At 53.5% G+C, this 25,604-nt stretch overlaps 1 protein-coding gene across 2 annotated transcripts in view; it reads right to left on the bottom strand.

Moving 5' to 3' along the window:
- Positions 1-20,254, bottom strand: part of USP31 (ubiquitin specific peptidase 31) — a 60,443-nt gene extending 40,189 nt beyond the window's left edge. The window contains exon 1 of one of the 2 annotated variants that reach the window (XM_075899942.1): positions 19,564-20,254. In XM_075899942.1, the coding sequence (XP_075756057.1) occupies positions 19,564-20,067 (504 nt within the window). In that variant the 5' untranslated portion in view covers positions 20,068-20,254. The remainder of the gene's footprint in view (positions 1-19,563) is intronic. The other variant, XM_075899943.1, reaches the window with a different exon arrangement.
- Between the last annotated feature and the right edge of the window lie 5,350 nt (positions 20,255-25,604).

Raw genomic sequence — 25,604 nt, 5'->3', positions numbered from 1 at the left:
TGGAACAGTTTATACAGGTGCTCCCGGGGGAAGGACAGAGGTGGGTTCGGCGTCACCGGCCCTCCACGTTAGCTGAAGCAGTGACGTTGATGGAGGATTTTATGGCCGCAGAAGGAACGGAGGAGCGCGGGAAGAATCCGGTGAGTGGTCCGCCCGGGAGAGCGTCAATTGCAAGTAAGGGCCCCGCCGGGAGGGGAGAGCGAAGGCAGTCGGCGGAACCGGGGCCAGCCTGGGGACGGAAGTTAGCACCCGTGTGGCGGAACCCAGCAGAAGAGCCCAGGGCGGAGAAGAGGGGGCCCGCCCCCGAGGGAGACAACGGACGGAAGGTGGGGCCACCTAATAAGCTGGTCTGCTTCCAGTGCGGGCAGGAGGGCCACTTCCGCCGGGAGTGCCCTGTAATGGACTGTACTTTCGGAAGGGTGGTGACCTCGGAGGCCCAGAAGGCGAAAAACCTGCCGAGTAAGGTGATGGCCAGGGTAAAAGTGGGGGGCCGTATTGTGGAGGCACTGGTGGACTCCGGCTGCGGACAGACGATGGTACGGGCAGACCTGGTCGAAGGGGGAGCAGCTACGGGAGGGCCCATCTGGATGCAGTGTGTCCACGGGGACGTCCGCCCTTATCCGACGGCTTGGGTCCAGATAGAGGACGGACGGCATACAGAGACGTGGCGAGTGGCGTTAGCCCCAAACCTGGCGTACCCCGCCCTGCTGGGATACGACTGGCCGGGCCTGGGCCCCTTGCTCCGACAATGGGGGCAGGCCGTGACATCACCCGAGGACGACCCCGGGGAAAGGGTGCCGGAGGTGGCGCAGGGGGAAGAAGCCCAGGCCCCGACTATCGGGCACCCTACGGGAGGGGCTACGCCGGCCGGTACCGGAGAGGATACCCAGCTGTCTAATCTGGAGGTAGACGAAGGGGACTTCATCCAGCTTCAGCGGGAAGACCCCTCGCTTCAGCGAGCCTGGGACCAAGCTACGGCCCCGGGTGAAGGAGACGGGCCTCAGGAGACCTATGGCCAGAATCCCCGATTTGAGGTACGCGGGGATCGATTATACCGGGTGACCCAGGAGAGGGAGGGGCGTGAGACGGTCCGCCAGCTATTAGTCCCCACCCGGTATAGGTGGCGGGTCTTGGAATTGGCGCACGCCCACCCCTGGGCCGGTCACCTGGGGCGGGAGAAGACCCAACAGCGCGTGCTGCAAAGGTTCTTCTGGCCGGGGGTATATCGGGCTGTCCGGGACTTTTGTGACTCCTGCCCACAGTGCCAGCTGACGGCCCCAGCAGGGATCCCGAGGGCCCCGCTCATCCCGCTCCCGGTGGTGGGTGTCCCTTTCGAGCGGGTGGCTTTCGACCTGGTAGGGCCGGTCGAGAAGTCGGGACGGGGGCACCAATTTATATTGGTTTTAATAGACTACGCAACTCGGTATCCCGAGACCGTCCCATTGCGGTCCACCACGGCGTCCGTGATCGCGGGAGAGCTGGTAAAAATCTTCGCAAGGGTAGGGCTCCCCCGGGAGGTGTTAACGGATCAGGGCCCAAATGTCACATCCCGGGTAATGAGCGAACTCTGTCGGATGCTGCGGATTAAAACTTTACGCACCTCCGTGTACCACCCCCAAACGGATGGCCTAGTAGAACGATTTAACAAGACGCTGAAAGCAATGATAAGACGGTTTATACATGACGACCCCCGGGAATGGGATAAGATGTTGCCGGCCCTGTTGTTTGCTGTCAGGGAAGTGCCCCAGGCCTCCTCGGGGTACTCCCCATTTGAATTGTTGTACGGGCGGCAACCGCGGGGAATATTAGACCTGGTGAAAGAGAACTGGGAGGAGCAAGAGTCGAGGGCCCGGGGGACAGTCCACTATGTGCTGCAACTCCGGGAAAGGTTGAGAGCACTGGGGGAGTTAGCGAAAAGCAATCTAGAAAGGGCTCAGGAGCACCAGGAAAGACGCTACAACCAGGGGGCCCGTTTGAGGGAATTCGCACCAGGAGATCGGGTCCTGTTGCTATTGCCAGACCGAGATTCCAAGCTGATGGCGAGGTGGCAGGGCCCATTTGAGGTTCTCCGGAGGGTTGGGAAGGTGGACTATGAACTGAGGTTACAAGGGAAAAGGAAGGACACCCAAATATACCATGTAAACCTCTTAAAGAGGTGGAAGCCCCGAGAAGCACTATTGGTGGATCCGCGGCCCCTCGAGTTAGACCTCGGCCCTTGGTGTGAGCCAGAGGAAAAACCCTGGATAGAGGGGGAACTGGCACCCGCGCAGAGGAAAGAGATGGAACAGCTGCTACAGACATTTCCACACGTGCTAACAAGCCATCCAGGTAAGACGACCCTCGCCGCCCATGAAATAGACACGGAACCCGGGAAGAGAGTCCGCAACCCGCTCAGGCCATTACCACGGAAGTTATGGGAGCCCGTGAAACAGGAGTTACAGATGATGTTACAGTGGGGGGTGGTAGAAGAATCGCATAGTGACTGGCGGAGCCCGATAGTGCTGGTTCCAAAGGCAGACAAGACATTACGGTTCTGTATAGACTTCCGGGGGGTGAATGCGATCTCACGCTTCGACGCCTACCCCATGCCCCGGGTGGAGGAGTTGCTCGAGCGTATTGGAGAAGCCTAGTACCTCTCCACGATTGACCTCACGAAAGGCTACTGGCAAATTCCTCTGACCCCCGGAGCCAGGGAAAAGACCGCCTTTGCCACTCCCTTTGGGCTGTACCAATTTGTGACGATGCCATTCGGGCTCCATGGCGCCGCGGCAACATTCCAACGGCTCATGGACCGAATACTGCGGCAGCACCAGGCCTTCGCCGTCGCGTATATTGACGACATCGTCATATTTAGCACAACCTGGGAGCAACACCTGAAACATGTGCAGGCCATCCTCAAAACCTTAGCGGAGGCGGGTTTAACAGCAAACCCAAAGAAATGCAAATTCGGACGCCGGGAAGTGTCATATCTAGGCTACACCGTGGGGGGAGGGCGCCTAAAGCCCTTAGTCGACAAGGTGAGTGCGGTACGGGATTGGCCTTTACCCACAACCAAGAGACAGATACGTCAGTTCCTGGGGTTAGCGGGGTACTACAGACGATTTATAGCCGACTTCGCCACCCTAGCGGCCCCGTTGACAGACATGACGCGGAATAACCAACCCCAAAAAGTAAGATGGACCGAAAGGGGCAGGCAGGCATTTGACACTATCAAACGATGCCTGGTGTCCGCCCCTATATTACGACAACCCGACTTTTCAAGACCATTCATCCTGCAGACGGACGCCTCAGAGGTGGGGCTCGGGGCAGTTTTAGCGCAGGAAGTCGAAGGGGGGGAGCATCCCATACTATACCTGAGTCGCAAACTGTTCGATCGGGAAAAGAACTATGCGACTATTGAGAAAGAGGCCCTGGCAGTTAAATGGGCCATTGAGGCTTTACGTTATTACCTTCTAGGGGACCGGTTCCTGTTGATCACAGACCACGCACCGTTGAAGTGGATCCAGTCGATGAAAGAGACTAATGCACGAATAATGCGGTGGTATTTAGCTCTCCAACCGTACTGTTTCCAAGTGGTACACCGCCCGGGGGCGGCGCACCAGAACGCGGACTTCCTATCGCGAAGTATAAAGGAGGCTGAGGGGACGAAAGGACCCCCAGAGCTCGACTTAAGGGGGGAGGTGTGTGACGGGGTGAGGCAACCCCGCACTAGAAGGGCCCCCCCCAGCGAGGCAGGGGAAAGCGGCGCGGCTTGTCTCGCCGCCGCCGAGGACGCGTCCGGTGGGGTAACCGGGACGCGCCGCTCGGCAGGCGGGCGAGCGGGCGGGACCCCGAGCAACACGGGGGAGGGCGGTGACGGGGTGAGGCAACCCCGCACCGAGGAGGGCCCCCCCCCAGCGGGGCAGAAAGAGACGCCACGGCTGGACCTGCTGCCGCCGGGGACGCAGGCAGCAGGGCAGCCGGGACATGCCGCCAGGCTGGCGGCTCCAGGGACGCAGCCCGGGACAGCGCGGGGGAAGAACCCCCCCCCCGGCAAGGTTAGTGGGGACAACCGGGCAGGAACGGCACCCCACCAGCCTCGGGGCGGGCAGCCCCGCGGGCACCCCAGCCGGCCCTATGCCCCACAGCTGCAGGAGAGGGAGAGAACGCTGGGGGTGAGGGGAAACGGCTGGGGAGGAGAAGCTGGAGCCGTGGATGAGCACAGGTGTGGGTGCTCTGGAGGGGCGGGGCGGCACCTTCCCCAGGTATAAAGTCAGGAGAGACAGAAGCAGAGGGGGAGGAGGAGAAGGAGGACGCTGGAGGCAGAGACTGAGAGACACCGAGGAGGCGGCGAGACCAGCCAGCTGGTGAGCGGACGAGCGAGGGCGTGAGGAAGCAGCCCAGGGCGGGTGTACTGGAGCCCGAGGGTTGATGCGTTGCGGCTCTGTGCCCCATCAGCCAGGTCGGGGGAGAGAAGAGCATCTCCCCCGCCTTAGGGCCCTGGGCTGGGGTCTGGAGAGAGGGAGGGCCCGGACCCCCCTCACCTCCTCGCTCGTGGGATCCTCTGGGCAACCACCGGGAGGGCCGACCCGACGCCGCGGCACAGAGACTGGGACCTTCCGGGGCGGCAACCGTGGGAGTGTGACTGCCCAGGACGGGGTGGACTCGCGGACCCCGTAACACTCACCCTTCAATTTAGAAAGGACCAGTTATGGCCGTGGGATTTGGGAAATGGGAGTGGAATGGCCAAAATAAGCCCAAGCCCCTAACTCCAGCCCTGTCAAGGGCTAAGTGGCGAGAGAGGCTGGTGCAGTCATGTGCCTATCGTAGCCATGGGGAGAAAGATCTCTCCCCCCACAAGCTTCTGCTTTCCCTGGTGAGCATCCTGGACCACGGGTCTAACGAGCATGATCAGTCTGTGGGGAAGCCATGGCCCAAACTCGCTTCACCCTGATCCAATGCCAGTTTAAGAGGAGCAGAGAAATGGCCCTTTGAAATGGCACATTAGGGCACTTGAACGGCTTTGGTCGGCAAACTTGGCAACAGGACTTGCCAGATTACAGGGCCAGGGAGGGTGCCGAGGGGCTGGGCATCAGAGGGATGGGGGACACTTACCAGGCACCCCACTCCCAGGAGCACATGTGGCTCTGTACCCCCTGCTGCTATGGGAGTGACGGGGGAGGCGGCAGGGGAAGTGCATTGCTGCACCCCCCGCTTGCGGGGAGGGGAAGTGGTAGTGGATAGAGCTGCTTCCCCCTCCATACCCTGGGTGTTCCTGGATTGTGGACACCCGGAGCATGGAGGTTCAAGTGTATTTGAAAACACTACTTCTCAATGACTGCTATAGCCCAGCGAAAACAAAACCCTCTCCTACCTCACAAGGAGAAGCTTTTGCACTTAGTTCACACAGAAATACTGTTCTATGGCTGGAGAAGATTTGCTCCGGGTTCTCCGGGGCTCCCAAACCGCCGATTGTGTTTGTACAGTACTACAGTTAACCCTCCGATCCCATTCTAGCCTTTGCACAGAAAGCAAGCCTTTCGGCAGACAAGCATCATGTACGGGATCCTAACGAGAGAGAGGAAAGAGCCACACAAAAACACCATCTCCTTGGCTATCTCAGGGGGACGCTGAGCCGACAATGCGCTGAGCTCCCCATCAGCCTCCTTCGACGCCTGACTAACTAGCGTGCTGCCCTAATACTAAAAATAAGAGGCTTATAACTTTGATGAACTGACCCCTTTTCCTTTGTCAGACCTTACAGGCTCACAGTCAATCCAGCCTTACAGAATTTGAGAAAATACGCTTGTCAGTCGGCCATCGTGAAGACAAAGCAGGCTTTACCTACCACAGATGGCAGTGCTAGGAGAAGCATTATGGCTCTTTGTGCAAAACTGCTTAATGAGTCCTGTTGCCAGACAGCCATCCAGCATTCCCGAGGGAGGGAAGCGGAACCCTCCCTGGCAGCGTGCCACCCCCACCACTCCTGTGCCACCCTGTTCTACATCAGAGTCCCTGCCTTCACCAGCCAGACAAGTCTGGTCTTTTGCTCGTTCCATAAAGCACGTCTCAACCTCAATAGAAACTGGCACATGCAGACTCAGCACAATGGATCCCTCGCCCCAGTCTAATACAATTCCACAGATGAGTGAACACTGACCAGCTCCCACCATCCTAGCATCTGGCGACACATTTGCATTAGCCCAGCTTCTCTAGATGAACCTTTCAATGATCCTACTTCTAGAACTTTGTAGAAGAAAAAGCAAATGGTCAGGGACTCACCCATAAGCTTTCCCATAAAGAACCCAGTGCTTTGGTTAGCAAGGATTGAGGACCATACTGTGCAGACAGCCCTGCTGGTAAAGGAAACATTCAGCGAAGCCACTGATAGCTAGACTTGGGTCTCAATGCTATTAGGCAAAGTACTAGGATGGGATGCTGCTGGCTCATTAACTACGTTTTGAATCCTGTTCAAATGGAGAAGCAGGGCACAGATCTGGGACTCGGAGACTTCACCCTGCCACTGACCCACAAGTCAGAAGCAAGTCACTTCCTTCTACTGTTTCCCTAATGGGGCAGGGACTTTGCTTTTATTTCCTTGGGGCAGCTCCCAGCACACTTCACGTGCTGTAAAGAACAAAAAGCTAACTACCATTACCAGCCGCTTTCAAAATGATCATGTGACAGCGTGTGGGTAGGGAAGACCCTTTTAGACTGTTCTCCAGTTTGCTGATTGTCACACTGATACTCACCGTGGTGTTCTCCGGGGCTCCCCAACGCCCAGTCCTGCTGAACCGTATGCTCTGGGTCTCCTCAACATATGGCGAACGATGTTAAGAAACTGTTAACTGACTAGTCAAGTAATTGATGCAATTTCCATCGACTAGTCGATGGGCACTTCCGCATTCCTCCTTTGAAGTGTACAAGAGCCCCCGCTGCTTTGAAACAGCAAGGCAGCGTTTCAAAGGGGAAGTGCCGCACAGCTGAGCTGGGGATTAGCTGTGGGGCATTGCTGCTTTGAAGTACCCCTCTTCCCTCTCCTTTGCTGCCTCGGATAGAGGCAGCAAGGGGGGAGGAAATCAACGAGTCGACCAACTATCCAATAAGCATTTGCTTATAGGATAGACAACTAGTCCTTCACATCCCTAGATAAGGCACAGAGTCAGGAACCCCCACCCACACGAGCATTGCAGACACTGAACCACTCCAGCTCTGGGAAAATGCAGTCTAGGGCACAGCATCCCGTAAACCAACCCCAAATAATCAGTATCTCTGGGTAAAGCTGACAATGAAAGCTCATTCAGGTAAGCCTCCTTATCAAAGCAAGACTATGCATCTTGGCTGTTCCTCCCAGGTAACAAGAACACAATTGTGTTTACTATCAAGTGCAAACAGTAGAAGTTAAGTGGTTGCAAGTGAAAAGCCCACAGACCAGAGTTAGTTACAAAATTAAAATGAAAAGAAAACACATAGCTAGTTCTAACACACTAACACTTATCGCAGAGAGTTTTATACCCTAAAAGCTGTTCTTATGGCAGGCAAGCCCTCAAGCCCAAGATGATCTCTTACTCTGATTTGGGTTTCTAGTTGTCTTTGTTCTCATGCCAGCCAATGACAAAAGGGACTGACAGCTTCCCATTGTTTAGACAGACTTTTCCCTGGGTGGGAACCTTGTTTTCCAGTCCCCCTTTCATGGAAAATTACCCAGTCAAAATGTCTCAGAGGGATAGTCATGTTAGTCTCTAAGGTGCCATAGGATTCCTTATTGTCTCTGCAGCTACAGACTCTTTAGGACATCAGGATTCACAGGTAAAACCCACTTCACCAGATTAATTGGAGAGGAAGTTACAGAAATAAGAAACCCAGTAGTCCTGTAGCACCTTAGAGACTAACAAAAATATCTGTAGGCTCATAAGCTTTCATGGGCCAAACTCACTTCCTCGGATTTGCCCATAAAGCGCACGCACACACCCCGAGTGCTTTTTTTGTGGTGGTACACGGTTCGTGTGTACCATCATCTTTTTTAGGGAACACTCACCGCTTTTCTGTGGCACAGCCCCCAGCTGGCCCTGGGAGCACTCACGCTGCACCGGATGGAAGCCCGCTAGGAACATGCGCCAATTAAAGGGGCCGCGACTGCATTTCAGCTTGACAAATTTTTCCCTGGCTTTTTTTTTTTTTACAAAAGAAAGCGCTGTGTATATATAAAGTCTCTGAAGTGCCACAGAACTACTTGTTTTTCATCTGAAGTGGGCTGTGCCCACAAAAGCTCGTACCACCATCTACATCTTTTGTTAGTCTTTAAAGTGCTACCAGACTATGTGGTGTTTAAGTTTTTCCTGTTCCAGAATAACATGGCTACCCCTCAGACTGTTACAGAAATCAGTCTCTAAGGTGCCACAGGATTCACTGTTCTTAGTCAAAATGGAATCTCAGTACCAGGTGGTATGGTCTCATGTCTTCCTAGGGCCAACCAATGCTTAGACTTTAAGGACAAAAAAGGCTGTTTACAAGTTAAGTTGATCACCCAATCATTAAGGCTTTGGGAGCACCATTAATGGCTCTCATTTGCACACTGAAAACTCATGCTCCATCTCTCTAACTTTACATACAAGAGCAATACATGCACCAAAACAGGATTTACAGATCCAGCCAATTGTAACATTAAAATTGATAAGTATATTTTTTTCCAAAGCATCTTAATTATGCATATTTATTATATTCATAAATTGATTTCATGAAGCGTGGGAGGGACCATCACATATCAGATGCCACTAATTATTCTTAAAGGCCAAATTTCCTAATGGGTCCCTGACCAGGCTCCCTTAGTGGCAAGCACCCTCATTATAAATGCTAGTCTGCAAACCGGGGTGTTAGGACAGATTATGGAGCAAGTCACTTTCACTAGCAGATTGTGTGTACTCCAGCCCTGGGGCAGGGAACTGGGCGCCAGTGCACCTCCCCAGTGCTTGGGAGAGAGCCCTGAGCCTCGGGGGGCCAGATCCAGATCAAGCCCTCAGACCTCTCACAGGGAAAGTCGTATCAATAGCCATGGGCTTACGCACTCATTAAGAGTCACCTCTCTGGCCAGAGGCAGATTTAAACAGATGAGTGACCCGAGTCCAATGTTTATCCAATTGACAAGGGAACAGCTTCACTGTCCCTCTAGAAGGGAATGGTGAGACGGCCGCAGGTGTTAATGTTTGGAGAAAATATAATCCTACGGGTACTAAAAGCAGCCTTTAGGCAAGAAGTGGTCCAGCTGCCCGTTGCAACAGAGCTCGCTCTTCTTTACACAAATGCAAGCCAGCACCACTGTACTCTTAAGATTTCCCAGAGCAAGCGTGTACGGGGTCAGCAAGGGAAGGCAACAGATGCCTGGAAACAAGCCAGGGGTCCTAGGAAAGCACTGCCTCAGCCCATAGCGTTCTAGTCAAACACCTCTGCTGGTCCACTTACTCCTTCATCCCTCGATTTGGCCAGGGTGGCCCTATGCCAGCAGTTCTAAGCTGGGATCCTGGCTCCCCAAGTGGGCCACCACCCTGTTTGAATGGGTCCCCCACACACCTGGGGCTGAAACCTTTGGGCTCTGGCTTCCTCCAAGGTGGCAGGGCTCTGGTTTTTCCTGCCCCCCCTCACCAGAGGGGACTGGGCTCAGGCTTTGGGTCCAGTCCCCCCTCCTGGAGTCATGGAGTAATTTTTGTTGTCAGAACGGAATGGCCATGCAACAAACCCTGACCTAAACATAATGCTGCACCGTGCGTGGACTAGCTGGTAAGAAACGTCCCCGTCACACCAGCAGCGTCCCCTTCCCTAGATTGCCAGAGATGTCCCTGTTCATGCCGCACACACTTCGACTACCTTGTTTACAGAACATTCTGCGTTGCTGTCCCTGGAGGGCACACAAGGATTGTTCGAGATTATGGGCAACTCTCCTCGCTGTAAGATTCCTGTGTTTCTATTCGTCCCTCCCCAAGCATGGAGATGCTTCTGCCCCCGTGTAGCTCAATGATTGCCTTGGATTCTGTAAGCGCCAAATCTTAGGAAAGGCGGAGAATGGAACTGAAATACGCCACCCACTGTGGGATGTTCAAAGAGCAGAAGCAGTGACATTCAGTAGAGTGCTGAATATTCTACTTCCTCACCACTCACTCTGACCTCTAACTGCTAGCACCCCTCGTTTGTGCGCTCACTTCCACGGCGCTGTCTGTAGTTGTGTTCCTAATGCACCCAAGACTACACCCTCGTTTAGGGCATCAGCACCACCACAAGATTAACCATGTGCAGCTGGAAACAAGTCATATACGAATGCCAAGTAGCCTACCTTATACACAGCAGAATGGATGCTGGTTTATCACTATCGCACAAGGATCAATGTATAGCACTCTGGGCAAGGCGCCATCAGCTCTGATAAGAACCCAGACCTCAGCTCAGAGCAGAGCAGCACCGTCGACATGCCCTAGCCAAGTAAGGAATGCGGCTGTGGCTAAGGCCCTGCATTGCCGGGCAGAGTCCAGAACACTCAAGACTACGCAGTACTGTGTCCAGGAGAAGCGCCATCGGCAAGGAGAACAGGAGCCCCATGCAGACTAATTAGTGGAGCATGTTGGAAGTGGGATGATCAAACCCTAATTCTCCCTGCCTTTCATGGAAATTGGATACGGAGCTCGCTGAAGCAGCTTTGGAAATCGCAGCCCGCTCCTCCATGGCAAAGACTGTTCCATGTTCGGCAGAGTCCTAAAGCCACTCGGAGAAAGAAGTGGCAAGTCTGCAGCACCGCTACTTAGCCAATTCCACATTGCTACAGAGGAGGGAGAGGAAACACAGGCAGCAAGACCTGCTGCTCTCCTTGGGCAGAGAAGATGCTGAGCAGCCAGGAGAGGCTGGTGGCTGCATTGTGCAAGAACATGGGAAGCAGAGGCCCAAAGCGGAGAGGGGGACACACTCCACCTCTGCATCCAACAGAGCTTCCTCAGAATCCCCTGGCAGTCTTTCCTCTCCAGTCCTGCTCACTCCCTTCCCCGGTGCCGCCCCGCAGCGGCGAGTTCTGGGAGGCCACCGTGCAAGAGGCAAGCAGCAGTACCTTGGAGGAGAGGAGTGCTGCCATCAAGTTGTTTTTCTAAAAAGCCAGAGCGCATGGAAAGACTCAAGAGCAGAGGAAGCTGTGTCAGAAGGCCAGTGTCCGCCAATAAGAGAGTTAATACAGAGTCAGCTCAAGCTAAAGCTAGGCCTCACTTCGAAATGCAGACAAGAGGGGAAGACAAAGGGTTCTCAATCTGAGGACAGGACAAGGAGCAATGGGCTTAAACTGCAGCAAGGGAGGCTTAGGCTGGACACTAGGAAAGTTCCCAGCTGCCAGGGTGGTTAAGCACTGGAATAGCTTCCTGGACAGGTAGCGGAGTCTCCAACGCCGGAGCAGGTTAGCTAGGCATCTATCAGGGATGGTCTAGATCAGTGGTTCTCAAAGTGCGGTCCGCAGACCACTAGTGGCACATGGCCACCTCCCGGGGGTCCACAGCTCACGCACAGCCCCCCCTTCTCCCACAGAGGGGAACCTGTGCTGCAGCTCGACCCTCGTGGTCACTCGGAGGGTGGGGGAGAGCCGTGGGACTGCGCAGGGGCCAGACAAGTGGAGCGAGTGGCATGACCCTGCCCTGGGCTCTGTCGAAGCAAACGCCTCACTCAGTTTACGCGGCTAAACAGACAGTTTTATTGGCCAATAAAAGCAAAGTGAGCCAAACGTGGTCCCAGCAAAGCCGGGCCCAGTAAGGCTGCTAATACAATCAATCCTAGTATCTTTATACCCTTAACCAAACAGTCTGACATCAGGGCATCCAGTTACAGAAATAATCAATTAAACTAGGAAAAACAAAGCCTTAACAAGATGGCGGACAGGTACGAGGGAGAACCTCTCCTCTCTGAACCAGCCCAATGAACACATTCCAATAGCACATCTGTCTTGGCCTGGCGCATGGGGTGATAGAAAGTTCACTCTGGCCTACGTGCAAAGACAAAAAGCTGAAATGGTTTCTGTTATACAAGATGGCTTCTAGCTAAACATAAAATAGCTTCTACAGCTCCATGTCCCTAGGGCTGCCCCTGCCCAGACTAGATGTGCAGTTCCCAGGAGTTAAGGGGTTAACTCACCCTCCCCACTCCAGGCTCTGCCTCCTGTTCTGGGAGGGGGCAGGCCTGGGGCTGGGCAGCTAGTCACACATGGGGCACAGGGGTCTAGGCTGCGCCATGCTGCTCCCTGTGGGGTGTGTGCAGGGGCAGGGAGAGCCATCCCTGGCAGCCCCAGCCCCAGCCCAGCCCAGGCCCGAAGCCATGGCCTGCAGACAAGGGGCAAGCCCTGTGCAAAGGGATGGGCCAGGCAGGCAAGTAACTCGCCGCAGCACTGCTCCTGGGGGCTGCCCTGCCCGCGTGTGCACTGAGGGGAACAGGAATGTGGGGGCAGGAGGCACACAGAGGAGGATGCGGCAATGCAGGGGATCAGGCTGTGGGGGAGGGTGTTCAGGGGCTGAGGAGAGCGAGGCTGGAGCAGAGGGAAGATGTGGGGGGGGGATACAATTTTCCTTTGCCTCCCTCCCCCATCACAGCACGCCCCAAACCATCTTATTCTGTGTGAATGAGAATTTCAGCCCGTGTACAGGTGCTGCCGGAAAGCTGGCAGGTCTGTAGCTCCCTTGGCATTAGACCCGGGACATCTGCTCCCCCCCAGGTCACCAGCAGGGTCGCTGCTGTTAATGCCCATGCATATTTCTGCTGGCAGCTCAGACCCGCAATCGGTATTTCCCCGAGCTCTGAGCTGTGCGTCTGGGGCTCCTTGCTCTTCCATGGCTCAGTCTCCTCCAGCCCGTTCCAACGCCTCGGTTACTGGCAACACCTCACTGGGATTGCCAGGAAACAAGCCAGGCCGAGGGAGACCTGTCCCCTCCATGGTACTGAATACTTGCGGGCTTTCAACATCTCCATATAGAAGTGAATCAATATTCTTCCTTTACTCTTGTAGTTCCTAGGCCATATAGTTGCCATAGGAACCACAAATCCCATCTACCCAGAACAGCACCAGTGTTCATTCCCCATTCACAGATGGGAGCACAATAATCAGCCAGCCACAAGGGTTTTGATGTGCAGCTATCTGGCTGCATTCTCCCCCTCTCGCCTTTTCAGTGAGACCCCCACCCCATACCCTCTCCTGCCACCAAACTCCCTTCCAGACCCTGCCCTCCCCAAATCCGCCATCTGCCTGCATGAACCTACCAGCCTGGCCCCAAGGCGCTGGTGTGCGAGGGGAATGCAAGGAGCGCCTTTCTCCTCCTCAGACAGGGGCCACGGCAGAGGTTTTGTGGGTGTTTGTTTTTGCTTCTCACTCATGTGCAGCCCCGGAATGATTTTTCTGTGGGTCAGCGGCCGACCCAGAGAAGGTTCCCACCCCCGCTCTAAGGTGCCACGGGACTGCTCATTTAGTGACAGACTAAGACGGCTGCCCCGCCGAGACTAGCTATCCCGGGAGGGAATTCCACAGTTCTACCGTCACTCGGGGCACTGCAGCCCGGCCCACTCCACCATGGACATCAAGGTGGTCTGATGAGGTTCTTCCCCTCAAGCGTTCCGGACCAGGGTCACTGCACACACCAGCAGCCTCCTCAAACTCCAGTTGGGCCTGGTTGCAGATCTACCCACAGCAGACCTGGCTCAGCATTGGTCTGGAACAACGATCATCCAAGCCAGCGACGGGCAACCGAAAACGGGGAGCGGACTGCACGAGAGGCTCTTCTCCTCCTCAGTGGCCGCAGCAACCTGTGACCCACTGGGGTTCCACCTACGGCCTGTCTGCTCCTCCCCGAAGCGCCTCTTGTGCACTGGGCACCAGAGCCCCGCACTTAGCTGCTCCTCCCCCTCCATCCCAGCACTTGACATGCCATCCACCCTGCTCCCTCCCAACCCCACCCCTGGACTCCCAGCCGGCTGCAAAATCTGCAGCCGGTCTGTTTCCGGACCGCGCCTAGGGAACAGCTGTACACACTCGTGCTCCACACTCTGCATCTCCCCACCCTCGTGTCCCGCCCCGATTCCAAGTGGCGGGACTATCTAAGACCTATAGAGGGTGGGGACCCCGATGGGCCAGTGTGTATTCCACCTTAATTCCACGGTCCATCGGGGACATTAGTTGGCGGCTCCTTCACGGGGCCGTGAGCACGGGCATGTACCTGGCGCGGTTCACCCCCATCCCGGAAGCCTGTCCCTTTTGCGGCGTGAGGGAGAACCTGGCGCACGCCTACCTCGAATGCGCCAGGTTACAGCCCCTATTCCGGCTCCTCCAGAACCTCTTATTGAGATTCTGGCTGCACTTCTCCCCTCACCTTTTCCTGTACGCACACCCCATCCGTGGCCCCACAGAGTCGCGAGACCTCCTCGTCAGCCTACTCCTGGCCCTAGCAAAGGTCGCCATCTACAACCCCAGGAGTGAGATGTTGGACGAGGGGGTTCTCTGCGACTGTGGGGCCTATTTCCACTCCTCCCTTGTGTTACAAATCCAGGCAGAGTTCCTCTGGGCGGCGTCCACCGGCTCCATCGACAGCTCTGAGGAGCAGTGGGCGCTGGCCGGGGTTCTCTGCTCGGTGTCCCCATCCGGCTCCCTAGTTATGAACCTTTAGCCCGCACCCCTTACCCCTTTTGTCATTAGTTGTCCACAGTAATTAATTGGACACAGGTCCAGTCGTCCCTCCCACAAGGCTTCAAATAGACCCTCCCGGACTTCAAATAGACCCTGCTCCCTCCCAGAGCTGACCACCACCAATCAGCTGCAGGTGAGGCCCAGGGGCTGCAGGTTGCCTGCCACGGATACAAGCACTTTCAGGTGCTCTGCATAATGAGCTGTGGACCCCATGACCAGAGCCCAGGATACAAACCCAGGACTGGCTAGGGATGTTAGGATGTGGGGAACTGTGACAGAGGCAGCAGCATGGGGCGGGAGCCGTGTGTAATCTTGAACGTTAACAGAGAAGCCCAAGCTTATCGCTGAGCCGTTGGCAAGGTTCTGTGCTCACATCCCTAGCCCTGGGACACACACAAAACACGGTGTCTCAGGCACACCTGAGCAGGGTGGATATTGATTCTAGCTACAGAAACGTGACCTTTTCACTGTAGAACTAAGGCCAACCTGCGCTACCAAGCCCTGCAGTTACCAAAGAGGCATGTTACACAAACCCTGTTTGAATCTGATTTTCCGGGTTTTTAAAAAACATGATTCATGGCCCGTGGGTTTAGGCCAGTGTGTCTCAACCTTTTTTTGCTCATTGCCTTCTTCTGAGCCTCATTCTTCATATGCCTGGCAGTTAAGTTTGGGTAGCCCTCAGAAACTTACTGTGGCTCCCTAATGTTCTGTCTTGCCATGTGGCCCCCTAGAAGTAAGGCGTGGCCCCCTGAGGAGCCATATGGCCCATGTTGGGAACCACGGGTTTAGGCAATCGCTCACAGGCAAAGTGAAAGGAAGGACACAAAACCATCATGAAGGATAAAGGATGGAGAGTTCATCCCCTCTGAGGTCTGTCAATAAGTGACTGCCAGGCCTAGTTTAGTGGAGACTTCATTCTGTTTCTCTCTCAAGCCTCCACGGGAGCCCAGAAGTGTGACACTCAGAAGTAGAGAAGGTAATTTAGTAGTACAGGTTGAACCTCTGTCAACTGGGGCTCTCTGGCCTGGTGGGAGACAGGTCCTGAGGGTGTCAGACCAGGGAAGTCCAACCTGTACTCTCCCTATGCTAGGAGTCAAGTTAGTCCAGGAATAACCTCTCTACCATAGCTTGATCCACCACCTTTCCTCCCAAAGACTACAGATACAAAATCACACCCACCCCAACACAGAAATGACCTGACTTCTGGAGTAAATGACAGTTATTTAACTGCCCAATACTATGCAGAACTTAGGGCAGAAACTGAAACAGCAGAAGAGAATGTTTAAGTAGGCAGAACTCACCCTGGTAAAACAGGGGCTGGCAGAGATGTGGAGGTTAAATTCCTCTACTCTTGCAAAAAGTGAAATTGGATATTTTCAAATAGTGAGAAACTTTGAGTGTAAGAATTTATTCTTAAAAACAACTGACTCGGTAAGAATGGCTCTTACCAATTTAAGGATGTAAATGGTTAACCATTAACAGGGGCGGCTTACCAGTTCCAGAAAACCTGTAGGGGCTGTAGCAGCTCCCTGCCGGCCCTGGAGGAGGGGGCTGCTCCAGCCCCACAGGACCCACTGCTGGCAGGGGCTATTCTGGACAGCTAGAGCAGCCCCTGTGTCCTCCCCACCACAGATTACACAAGCCCGCTGCAAAGCTGCCAGTCCCACTGCCGGGGAGGCCTCCCTGGGGGCAGCACATGTAACCGCTAGGAGTTCTGGCCGTTACAGAGTTGCATTTGTAAATGACTTTTTACATCCCTACTTACTAAACAAAGCAGAGCTGTTGAATAAGTGCAGAGCCAGCCTGCTCTCGAGTGACAAAAACAAGTTTTGGCTTTCACACAATGGCACGGAGTAGCCCAAACAGCATTGGCACAGCAAGGTGGCGGCTTCTCAGCCTCTGACCAAAGCAACAGAAGATATTAATAAGACACTGATAATGAAATACTGGAGTTACTAAGGACAGAATCGGATCCATAGAATATTTAGTACTAGTGACATGCAGGAGCTGGAAAGACCCTCCTTTGAGTTATACCTGAGAGTTTGTGGCACTATCATGTAAAATGCTAGTTTCCTTTTTTGAAAACACTCAGCAGCTAAGTTGGGTCTCCAGAGCTGCTAAAATACAAATGTTGAATCCCCCAAGGTCACTTGTGGAGAGGCAAGTTTCAAATTAGAACCATGCTTTGCATCCCTCCTGAAAGACAGCAGCAATACAGTATTCCCCAGCACCACACTAGGAAGTCATGCCCACTGAATCACTAACACCAGGTCCAACCTAGAGACTCTGCAGCTAGACTACAAACATTTGAAGCTAGGTTACAGCAACAGTGCAGTTACATTAGTGAAGTGGCTCTCAAGAGCAGCTGCAGCCACTTGTGGCCCACTCTGCACAGAGCTGCAGCCCATGTGACATCCTCTGGGCCATTAATATATATAATGCATGGATGCAGTCCACATGACAGAGTTGCATATGCAGCCCACAGAACCACTGCATTTGGCAGCTACTAGGGCAGTCGTGCAAACCTGCTCTGTCCAGTCATATTGCCCTGATTACACCAGTGCTCTCACTAGTGCTGGCAGGTGTAATACAGGTAATTTTTCTTCTTGTGTAGACAAAACATAGGTGAGAGGCTTCCTAGGAACACAAAGTAACCTGGCCCAAGATGTTTATGATTAGACCACAAGTTAAAAACAATCCTGAATTTTCACAACCAGAAACAGAAGTGCCAAAGCAAAAGTGTAGCCTGAGGCAAAAGCAAGCAGTGGTTACAAGAGTCTAATTGAGAAAGAGCACTATCTATACAACACAAACTGTTCATTGCTCAGCTTTCCAGAGCAGAAGACTGAAGCACACCTTCTGCTCACAACCACAAGTTGGTTCCACCATAGGCACAGTTTCCAATTAGCAACATTGGGGGGACACATCTAGAAATATTTCAGATTTGTCCAGAATCCCTGAATCCTGTTCCAAGGGACTCTGGAATAAAGTTTAAGCCAGGAAAAGACTACCAAAATAAAGTCTGGTATATAGTCATCTTACTAAGTGTCTGGTTTGGTATTATTAATGAGTTGTAAACTTTTTTGGAGAAAGGTTGCCAGGCAAATTACCCTCAAGGGCAAAGCTAGCCACTGGCACTTGATATTGGATGTGGGTAAAGAGGGTGGAACCAGCTTAAAAGTGAACTAGTTTCAGATGGTACGCAAGGTATTGCTAGCATAGCCAAATTATCAAGCAACTTCTCCATAGACAAGAAACAAGGTCTTTGCAAACACTGCCAAGTTTACCTTCACAGAGATTTCATCAGGGTTTTTTTTTTTTTTTACTTTGCATTACAGACATTTGAAACTTTACAAACTCCAACCTCCTGTTGTCTGTACAGCCAGCTAGCACCTCTGCTAATTCAGAACTGTGAGAAACAACGTTCAATGAGTGAATTAATGAGTCACTTAGCAAGCTCCATAGGTATTAGTCACTACAGATTCTCTGGGTTAACCGACAACATACAATGTAAGTTAACAGGCCTTATAAAACTGCTTGGGTGCATCTAGACTGGCAAGATTTTGCGCAAAAGCGATTGCTTTTGTGCAAAAACTCGCCAGCTGTTTACACTGGCCGCTTGAATTTGCGCAAGAACACAGACCTTTAATGTAAGAATTCAGTGCTTCTTGCATAAATACTTTGACGCTCCTGCTCAGGGATAAGCCCTCTTGCACACGAATACTTGCGCAAGAGGGTCAGTGCAGACCTTAATTTTTTGCACAAGAAAGCCCGATGGCTAAAATGGCCATCGGAGCTTTCTTGCACAAAAGCGCGTCTATACTGGGCACGGATGCTTTTGCGCAAAAGCACTTTTTGTGCAAAAGCATCCGTGCCAATCTAGACACTCTTCTGCGGAAACACTTTTAACGGAAAAACTTTTCCATTAAAAGTATTTCCGCAAAATCATGCCTGTCTAGACGCAGCGCACATGCTTCAGCAAGTGACCCACATCTTCCCCCTGAAAACAACAATTAACAGAAGCAATAAAGCAACCTCCCTATTGGATGCCAAAGCCCTCACACTTGTCAATGGAACAGCTAAACATTAGGTCAGCATATGTACTACGGTGTGACCTTGTATAACCTGACTTTCCTCTAGTTTTTACAGTTGCAAGTTCTTCCTTTAGTCACCATAACAGTGAAAGATTTCCACATATCCTGGGTCAAGCTAACTCGTGAAAAAGCAATTACACAATTGACAATATAGTTGGACCACAGCACAAGTGTGCAATTAGAACAACAAATCTGAGCCAATTCAAACTGCTGCTAAACCATATAGCTTTGACAGGGTAATAAGCCTTGGGATGAGGAGGGGAAAGAGGATGTAATAGATCTAGACCTTAGTAAGGCATTTGCTACAGTTCTCCCTGGCCTCCTTCATCTCGGAAAACACAAGCTACATGGAGCTGCTCTAAGGGGAACAGATAGATAACCCGCTGGATAGCACCTTCTCTGGGAATGGTTAACAGCTCTGTGAGTGGTACCCTTCCCTCTTAGCATCTTTTTCTTTGATCTGCTTAGCTTCAAGTACCCACTCCCCAAAGACTCCGTGATGTCCTGTCTCACACGCCCCTTCCTTTTCCCTGCCCCTCTCCTATTTACTGCGGAGTTATGAGGAGGGGGTATGAAAACTCGTCATGGGAAGCAGCGGGCCGTGCCCACGGGCATGTTTCGTTAGTCTACGCAGCGCTGCCTCTTTCTGTCAGAGGGACTCGGCTACCCCCGAAGCCCCATGCCGGGCAGCGCTCGGAGGACACTCCCGGAGCCGGCAGGCGGCGCCTCGGGCAGGCTCACGGTGCAAAGGCGGGGGCGGCCCCGGGATCGGGATCGGGACCGGCCCGCGGCCGGGGCCCAGCCCCTCACCTTGAAGTCGCGGCTGTGCTGCGGCGTGTACTCCAGCGTCCAGAGCGCCCGCACCAGCTGCGCCAGCTGCTCGGTGACCTCGGCCGGGGGCTCGGGCGCGGCGCCGCGGTAGTGCTCCAGCGCCAGGTACTCGGCGAAGAGCTCGGTGTTGCTGAGGCACTGCAGCGTGGCGTTCATGAAGCACGTGTTGCCGTGGTTCTTCAGCCCGGCCACGCCGGGCACCGGCTCCTGCGCCTCGGGCTCGGGCTCGGGGCTGCGCGGCGGCCGCGCGGCGAAGCAGCTGCCCAGGCCGCGGGCCGCCTCGGGCGGGGGCAGGCGGGGCGCCGCGGGCTCCGAGCCGTAGTGCGACAGGGTGGAGAGCGTCCGGAGCACGCGGCTCATGAAGCCGCCGAGCGAGCGGGCCGAGGAGCCGCCGGGCGCGGCGCGGCCCCGGAACAGGCGCTTGCTGAAGGAGCGCTTCTCCTTGGCGGGGCCGGCCGGCCCGGGGCCGCTCGCCCTGGACATGGCGCGCGGGCCCGCCGCGCATGCCCGGCCGGGGCTGCAGGGGCGCTCACCCCGCCCGCCGCGTGCCCGGCTCCCCCGCGGGGCTGCAGGCCGGGCCGCTGGGCGCTTCAGCGGGGCGCCATGGAGCGGCGGGGGGCGGAGCCGGCCGGGTCACGTGCCCGCCGCGAGGCCGCCGCGGCCATGTTGAGTGCGGGCGGGCGGGCACGGGGCTGGCCGCCATCTTTAGTCGGGCGGGCCCCGCCTCTCCCTCTCGGCCCCTCCCCTCGCCCTGCGTCTCCCTCCGCGCCACGCGCCTCCTCGGACACGACTGGGCCGGGGGCTCGGTCCTGTCCCGTCACCAACCGCCTCGCCTGTCACCAGCCCCCCCCCCCCCAACGGCCTGTTCTGTCACCAACCGCCTCGCCTGTCACCCCCCCCAACGGCCTGTCCTGTCACCAACCGCCTCGCCTGTCACCCCCCCCCAGCGGCCTGTCCTGTCACCAACCGCCTCGCCTGTCACCAGCCCCCCCAGGGGCCTGTCCTGTCACCAACCGCCTCGCCTGTCACCAGCCCCCCCAGCGGCCTGTCCTGTCACCAACCGCCTCGCCTGTCACCAGCCCCCCCAACGGCCTGTCCTGTCACCAACCGCCTCGCCTGTCACCAGCCCCCCCAACGGCCTGTCCTGTCACCAGCCCCCCCCCAACGGCCTGTTCTGTCACCAACCGCCTCGCCTGTCACCCCCCCAGCGGCCTGTTCTGTCACCAACCGCCTCGCCTGTCACCAGCCCCCCCCCCCAACGGCCTGTTCTGTCACCAACCGCCTCGCCTGTCACCAGCCCCCTCCCCCCCAACGGCCTGTCCTGTCACCAACCGCCTCGCCTGTCACCCCCCCCAACGGCCTGTCCTGTCACCAACCGCCTCGCCTGTCACCCCCCCAGGGGCCTGTCCTGTCACCAGCCCCCCCCCAACGGCCTGTCCTGTCACCAGCCCCCCCAACGGCCTGTCCTGTCACCAACCGCCTCGCCTGTCACCCCCCCCCCCAGCGGCCTGTCCTGTCACCAACCGCCTCGCCTGTCACCCCCCCAGGGGCCTGTCCTGTCACCAGCCCCCCCCCCAGGGGCCTGTCCTGTCACCAACCGCCTCGCCTGTCACCAGCCCCCCCAACGGCCTGTCCTGTCACCAACCGCCTCGCCTGTCACCAGCCCCCCCAACGGCCTGTCCTGTCACCAACTGCCTCGCCTGTCACCCCCCCCAACGGCCTGTCCTGTCACCAACTGCCTCGCCTGTCACCCCCCCAATGGCCTGTCCTGTCACCAACCGCCTCACCAGTCACCAGCCCCCCCCCCCCCACGGCCTGTCCTGTCACCAACCGCCTCACCAGTCACCAGCCCCTCCCCCCAACGGCCTGTCCTGTCACCAACCGCCTCACCTGTCACCAGCTCCGACCCCCAGCAGCCTGTCCTGCCATCAACCGCTCCACCCCTCTCACCAACTGACTGTTGTGTCACCAGCCGCGTTTCCTGGCACCAATTCCCACTCCCCCAGCAGCTCGTCCTGTCACCAACTACCTGCCAGCCTGGAACCAACAACCTGTCCTGGCACCAACCTCTCCACCTGTCATCAGCAGCCTTCTCTGCCATCAACCACGCCTCCCCTGTCACCAACTGACTGTTCTGGCACCAACAGACCTCCCTGCCTGTCACACGTGGCCTGTTCTGCTATCAACTGCCCTGCTTCTCACCAGCAACATGTTCTGTCACCAACAGCCTGTCCTGTGTCACCTCCAACTGTCCTGTTCTCTAACCAGCAGCCCTGTTCTGCCACAGCCTGTCACTAACTGACCCACCTGTCACCAGTAAAGTTATCTCCCAGCTGGTATTTGACTGGCCTGACCATTTTTTAAGGAATTTTCCAGTTGCCAGAAAAATAATGTATTCTGGTGAGAGGGGTTTTGTTTTCAGGTCTAAAGATTTGCATTACCACAATATACTGGGATATCTAATGTTAAACATTTCTTCTTTTTAGCATAACCACAATGAGCTTCAGGGAGTATGTGATCAGGGTTAGTTACCAAATTTGGTTCACAGATTGGCTCATTGGTAGGGAGTGTAACGTGAATGCTGATTCATGCCCCCCAAAAGTTTATGTGTCCAGATAAAGATGCTGCAGCATTCCCACTTCCACAGTGTAAGTGATGATAGATCAAAACTGTTGAAAACACAGCAACTGTTTGCCCACCAATACACAAGTGCATTGCACAGGTGTATGAGAAAGCGTTTGAGTCACCTGAGCAAGGAGATATAAAAGACACAGGAAAAAAATAGAAGATGACGGCAATGGTGCAAGTGATTCTACACCATCTGAATGTGTGAGAAAAAGAACTCACACATTCAGTGACAACCAGCTAAATGAAAAAGACTACGAAGACTAGCTGACAAAATGTTCTAATAAAATAAATGCCTGTTTGTTATCAAAGTTAGGTATATGTATTCTCTCTAAAAGTGGCTATTGAAGGAAGTTGCAGAGTCACCTTGTGGCTGGGGTTGTGTCAAGCCTGCCTTGTAAGGAGTTAGGGGGTTACTGGGTTTTTTTGCATTTCAAAGATGGTAATCCCAGACACTAGTGGCCATGTTCTGTCACAGCTTGTCACCAACTGCCCTATCTCTCATCAGAGACTATGTTCTCATGGAGGGCTGGAGAGATACTTGAGGACTGGAACAGGGCAAATTAGTACCTAATTATAATAAGGAGACTAAGGACAACAGAGGGAGATATGGGCCAGTCATCTTAACGTCAGTACCTAGAAAGATGGTCAAACAAATTATCTATTTGTAATGTTGGCCATTTGTCACTGTTTACTGTGGTGGGTCCTGTGCTTCCCCTTGGTTGGGGGGCGAGGGGTCAAGGTGCCTCCCCTTACTCTTATTCTTGGCATTGTGCACTCTGCTTGTGCCCTGGTGGGGGGGAGAGAAAGAGGGAGGGAGGAAGTGAGCTAGGTCTGAGCCCCAACCCCTCTCAGTTTCTGTGGGTTTCTTACTCTCTTCCCCCACCCCGCGTAGAGTTACCCTCAGTCCTCAAGGCTGGTGGAGGAAGTCTCCCTTCCTCCAATTCTCTGATCTTTCAGCACCACATTTCCAAGCACCAGTCCTCTCTTCTTCTTCACTCCACGCAGTCAGTTTGAAAGGGGAAGCAGAGTTACTAGGTTTTTGACAGGGCTACAAGTGCTGCTGTTAACCTGTAGCAACCTTCCCTAGGCTACAGGGAACCACATTTTAATTAGCTTATATAACTGTCCTCCCCCACTGCATCATAGCACCAGAACAAAATAAGATGATAAGTAACAATCAACATGGATTTGTCAACAACAAATCATGTCAAACCAACCTAATATCCTTTGACTCGGTAACAAGCCTTATGGACGGGGAGAGCAGTACATATGAAATAGCTCAATATTAGCAAGGTTTTTGGCACTGTCTCACTCAGTCCCATGCCTAGAGAAATATAGCCTAGAAAACCTTACTATAAAGTGGGTGCTCACCTGGTTTGAAAACTGCTCAGAGAGTACTTATCAATGGGTCACAAAAAGCTGAATGAGCATATCGAGTGGTGTCCTGCAGGAATCACTGCTAGGTCTGGTTCTATTCAGTATCTTCATCAATGATTTGGATAATGACATACAGAGAGTACACTTATAGGCTGTGTCTAGACTGGTAGGTTTTTCCGCAAAATCATCTGCTTTTGCAGAAAAACTTGCCAGCTGTCTACACTGGCCGCTTGAATTTCCACAAGAACACTGACGATCCCATGTAAGATCATCAGTGTTCTTGCGGAAATACTGTGCTGCTCCCGTTCGGGCAAAAGCCCTCTTGCACAAATCAGTTGCGCAAGAGGGCCAGTGTAGTCAGCACAGTACTGTTTTGCGCAAAAAAGCCCTGATTGCAAAAATGGCGATCGGGGCTTTTTTGCGCAAAAGCACGTCTAGATTGGCACGGACGCTTTTCCGCAAAAAGTGCTTTTGTGGAAAAGCATCCGTGCCAATCGAGATGCTCTTTTCCGAAAATGCTTTTAACGGAAAACTTTTCTTTTCTTTTCAGTGTAGATGTAGCCATAAAGTCTTCTGGTGATACCAAAATAAAAGGGATTACAAGCACTTTGGAAGCAAGATAAGAATTCAAAATGATCTTAATGAACTGGAGAAAATGCCTGAAATAAATAGGATAAGATTCAATAAGGACAAGTGCAAAGTACTCCACTTAGGAAGGGTGACAGACTCAGGCCAGTGGAGTACAGTAGAGTAATCTAAGGCTGATATACTGGCCCCTGGAAAAACAGGTTTCTGATCCCTGAATAATCCAAAACAAAGGCTACTCCTGGCTAATGTGGTCACCTGGCTCCAAATAACTTGCTCCAATTAAGGCCCCACCCATACTGGTTAAAAGTTCTCCCTCTGGCTAGCCTTCTTACAGTAGGAAGTCAGTGCTTTTGCGGAAATTCAAGCGGCCAGTGTAGACAGCTGGCAAGTTTTTCCGGAAAAGTGGCTGATTTTCCAGAAAAAACAGCCAGTCTAGACACAGCCATCATGTTTTCTAGACCTTTGATCATCTTTGTTGCTCTTCTCTGGATCTTCTCCAATTTATCCACATCTTTCTTGAAATGTGGTGCCCAGAACTGGACACAATACTCCAAACGAGGCCTACCCAGCACAGAGTAGAGTGGAAAAATGACATCTTGTGTCTTGCTCACAATACTTCTGTTAATGCATCCCAGAATCATATTTGCTTTTTTTGCAACAGTGTCACACTGGTGATTCATATTTAACTTGTGGTCCACTATGACCCCTAGATCCCTTTCTGCAGTCCTCCTTCCTAGACAGTCGCTTCCCATTCTCTGTGTGTGAAACTGATTGTTCCTTCCTAAGTGGAGTACTTTGCATTTGTCCTTATTAAACTTCAGACCATTTCTTCAATTTGTCCAGATCATTTTGAATTATGACCCTATCCTCCAAAGCACTTGCAACACCTCCAAAGCTTGATGTCATCTGCAGACTTAATAATCATACTCCTTATGCCAATATCTAAATTGCTGATGAAGATATTGAAGAGACCCAGTCCAAAAACTAATCACTGCAGAACCCCATTTGTTATGCCCTTTCAACATGACTGTGAACCATTGATCATGACTCTCTGAGAACAATTATCCAGCCAGTTATGTACCCGCATTATAGTAGCCCCATCTAGGTTGTATTTCCCTAGTTTATTGATAAGAAGGTCATGCAAGGACATATCAAATGCCTTATTAAAGTCTAGCTATACCTCATCCACCACCTCCCCCTTATCCACAACACTTGTTATCCTATCAAAGAAAGCTATCTGACTGGTTTGACAAGATTTGCTCTTTACAAATTCATTCTGGCTATCACCTTAATATCTTCCAGATATTTGTAGATGAATTCCTTAATTATTTGCTCCATTATCTTCCCTGGCACAGAAGTTAAACTGACTGATCTGTAGTTCCGTGAGTTGTTCTTATTTCCCTTTTTATAGATGGGCACTAGATTTG

Source organism: Pelodiscus sinensis, chromosome 16, assembly GCF_049634645.1.
Source record: "Pelodiscus sinensis isolate JC-2024 chromosome 16, ASM4963464v1, whole genome shotgun sequence".
In the NCBI taxonomy this organism is placed as follows: Eukaryota; Metazoa; Chordata; order Testudines; family Trionychidae; genus Pelodiscus; species Pelodiscus sinensis.
Note: the sequence above shows the minus strand (reverse complement) of the source record. Positions and strands in the feature narration are given on the sequence as shown.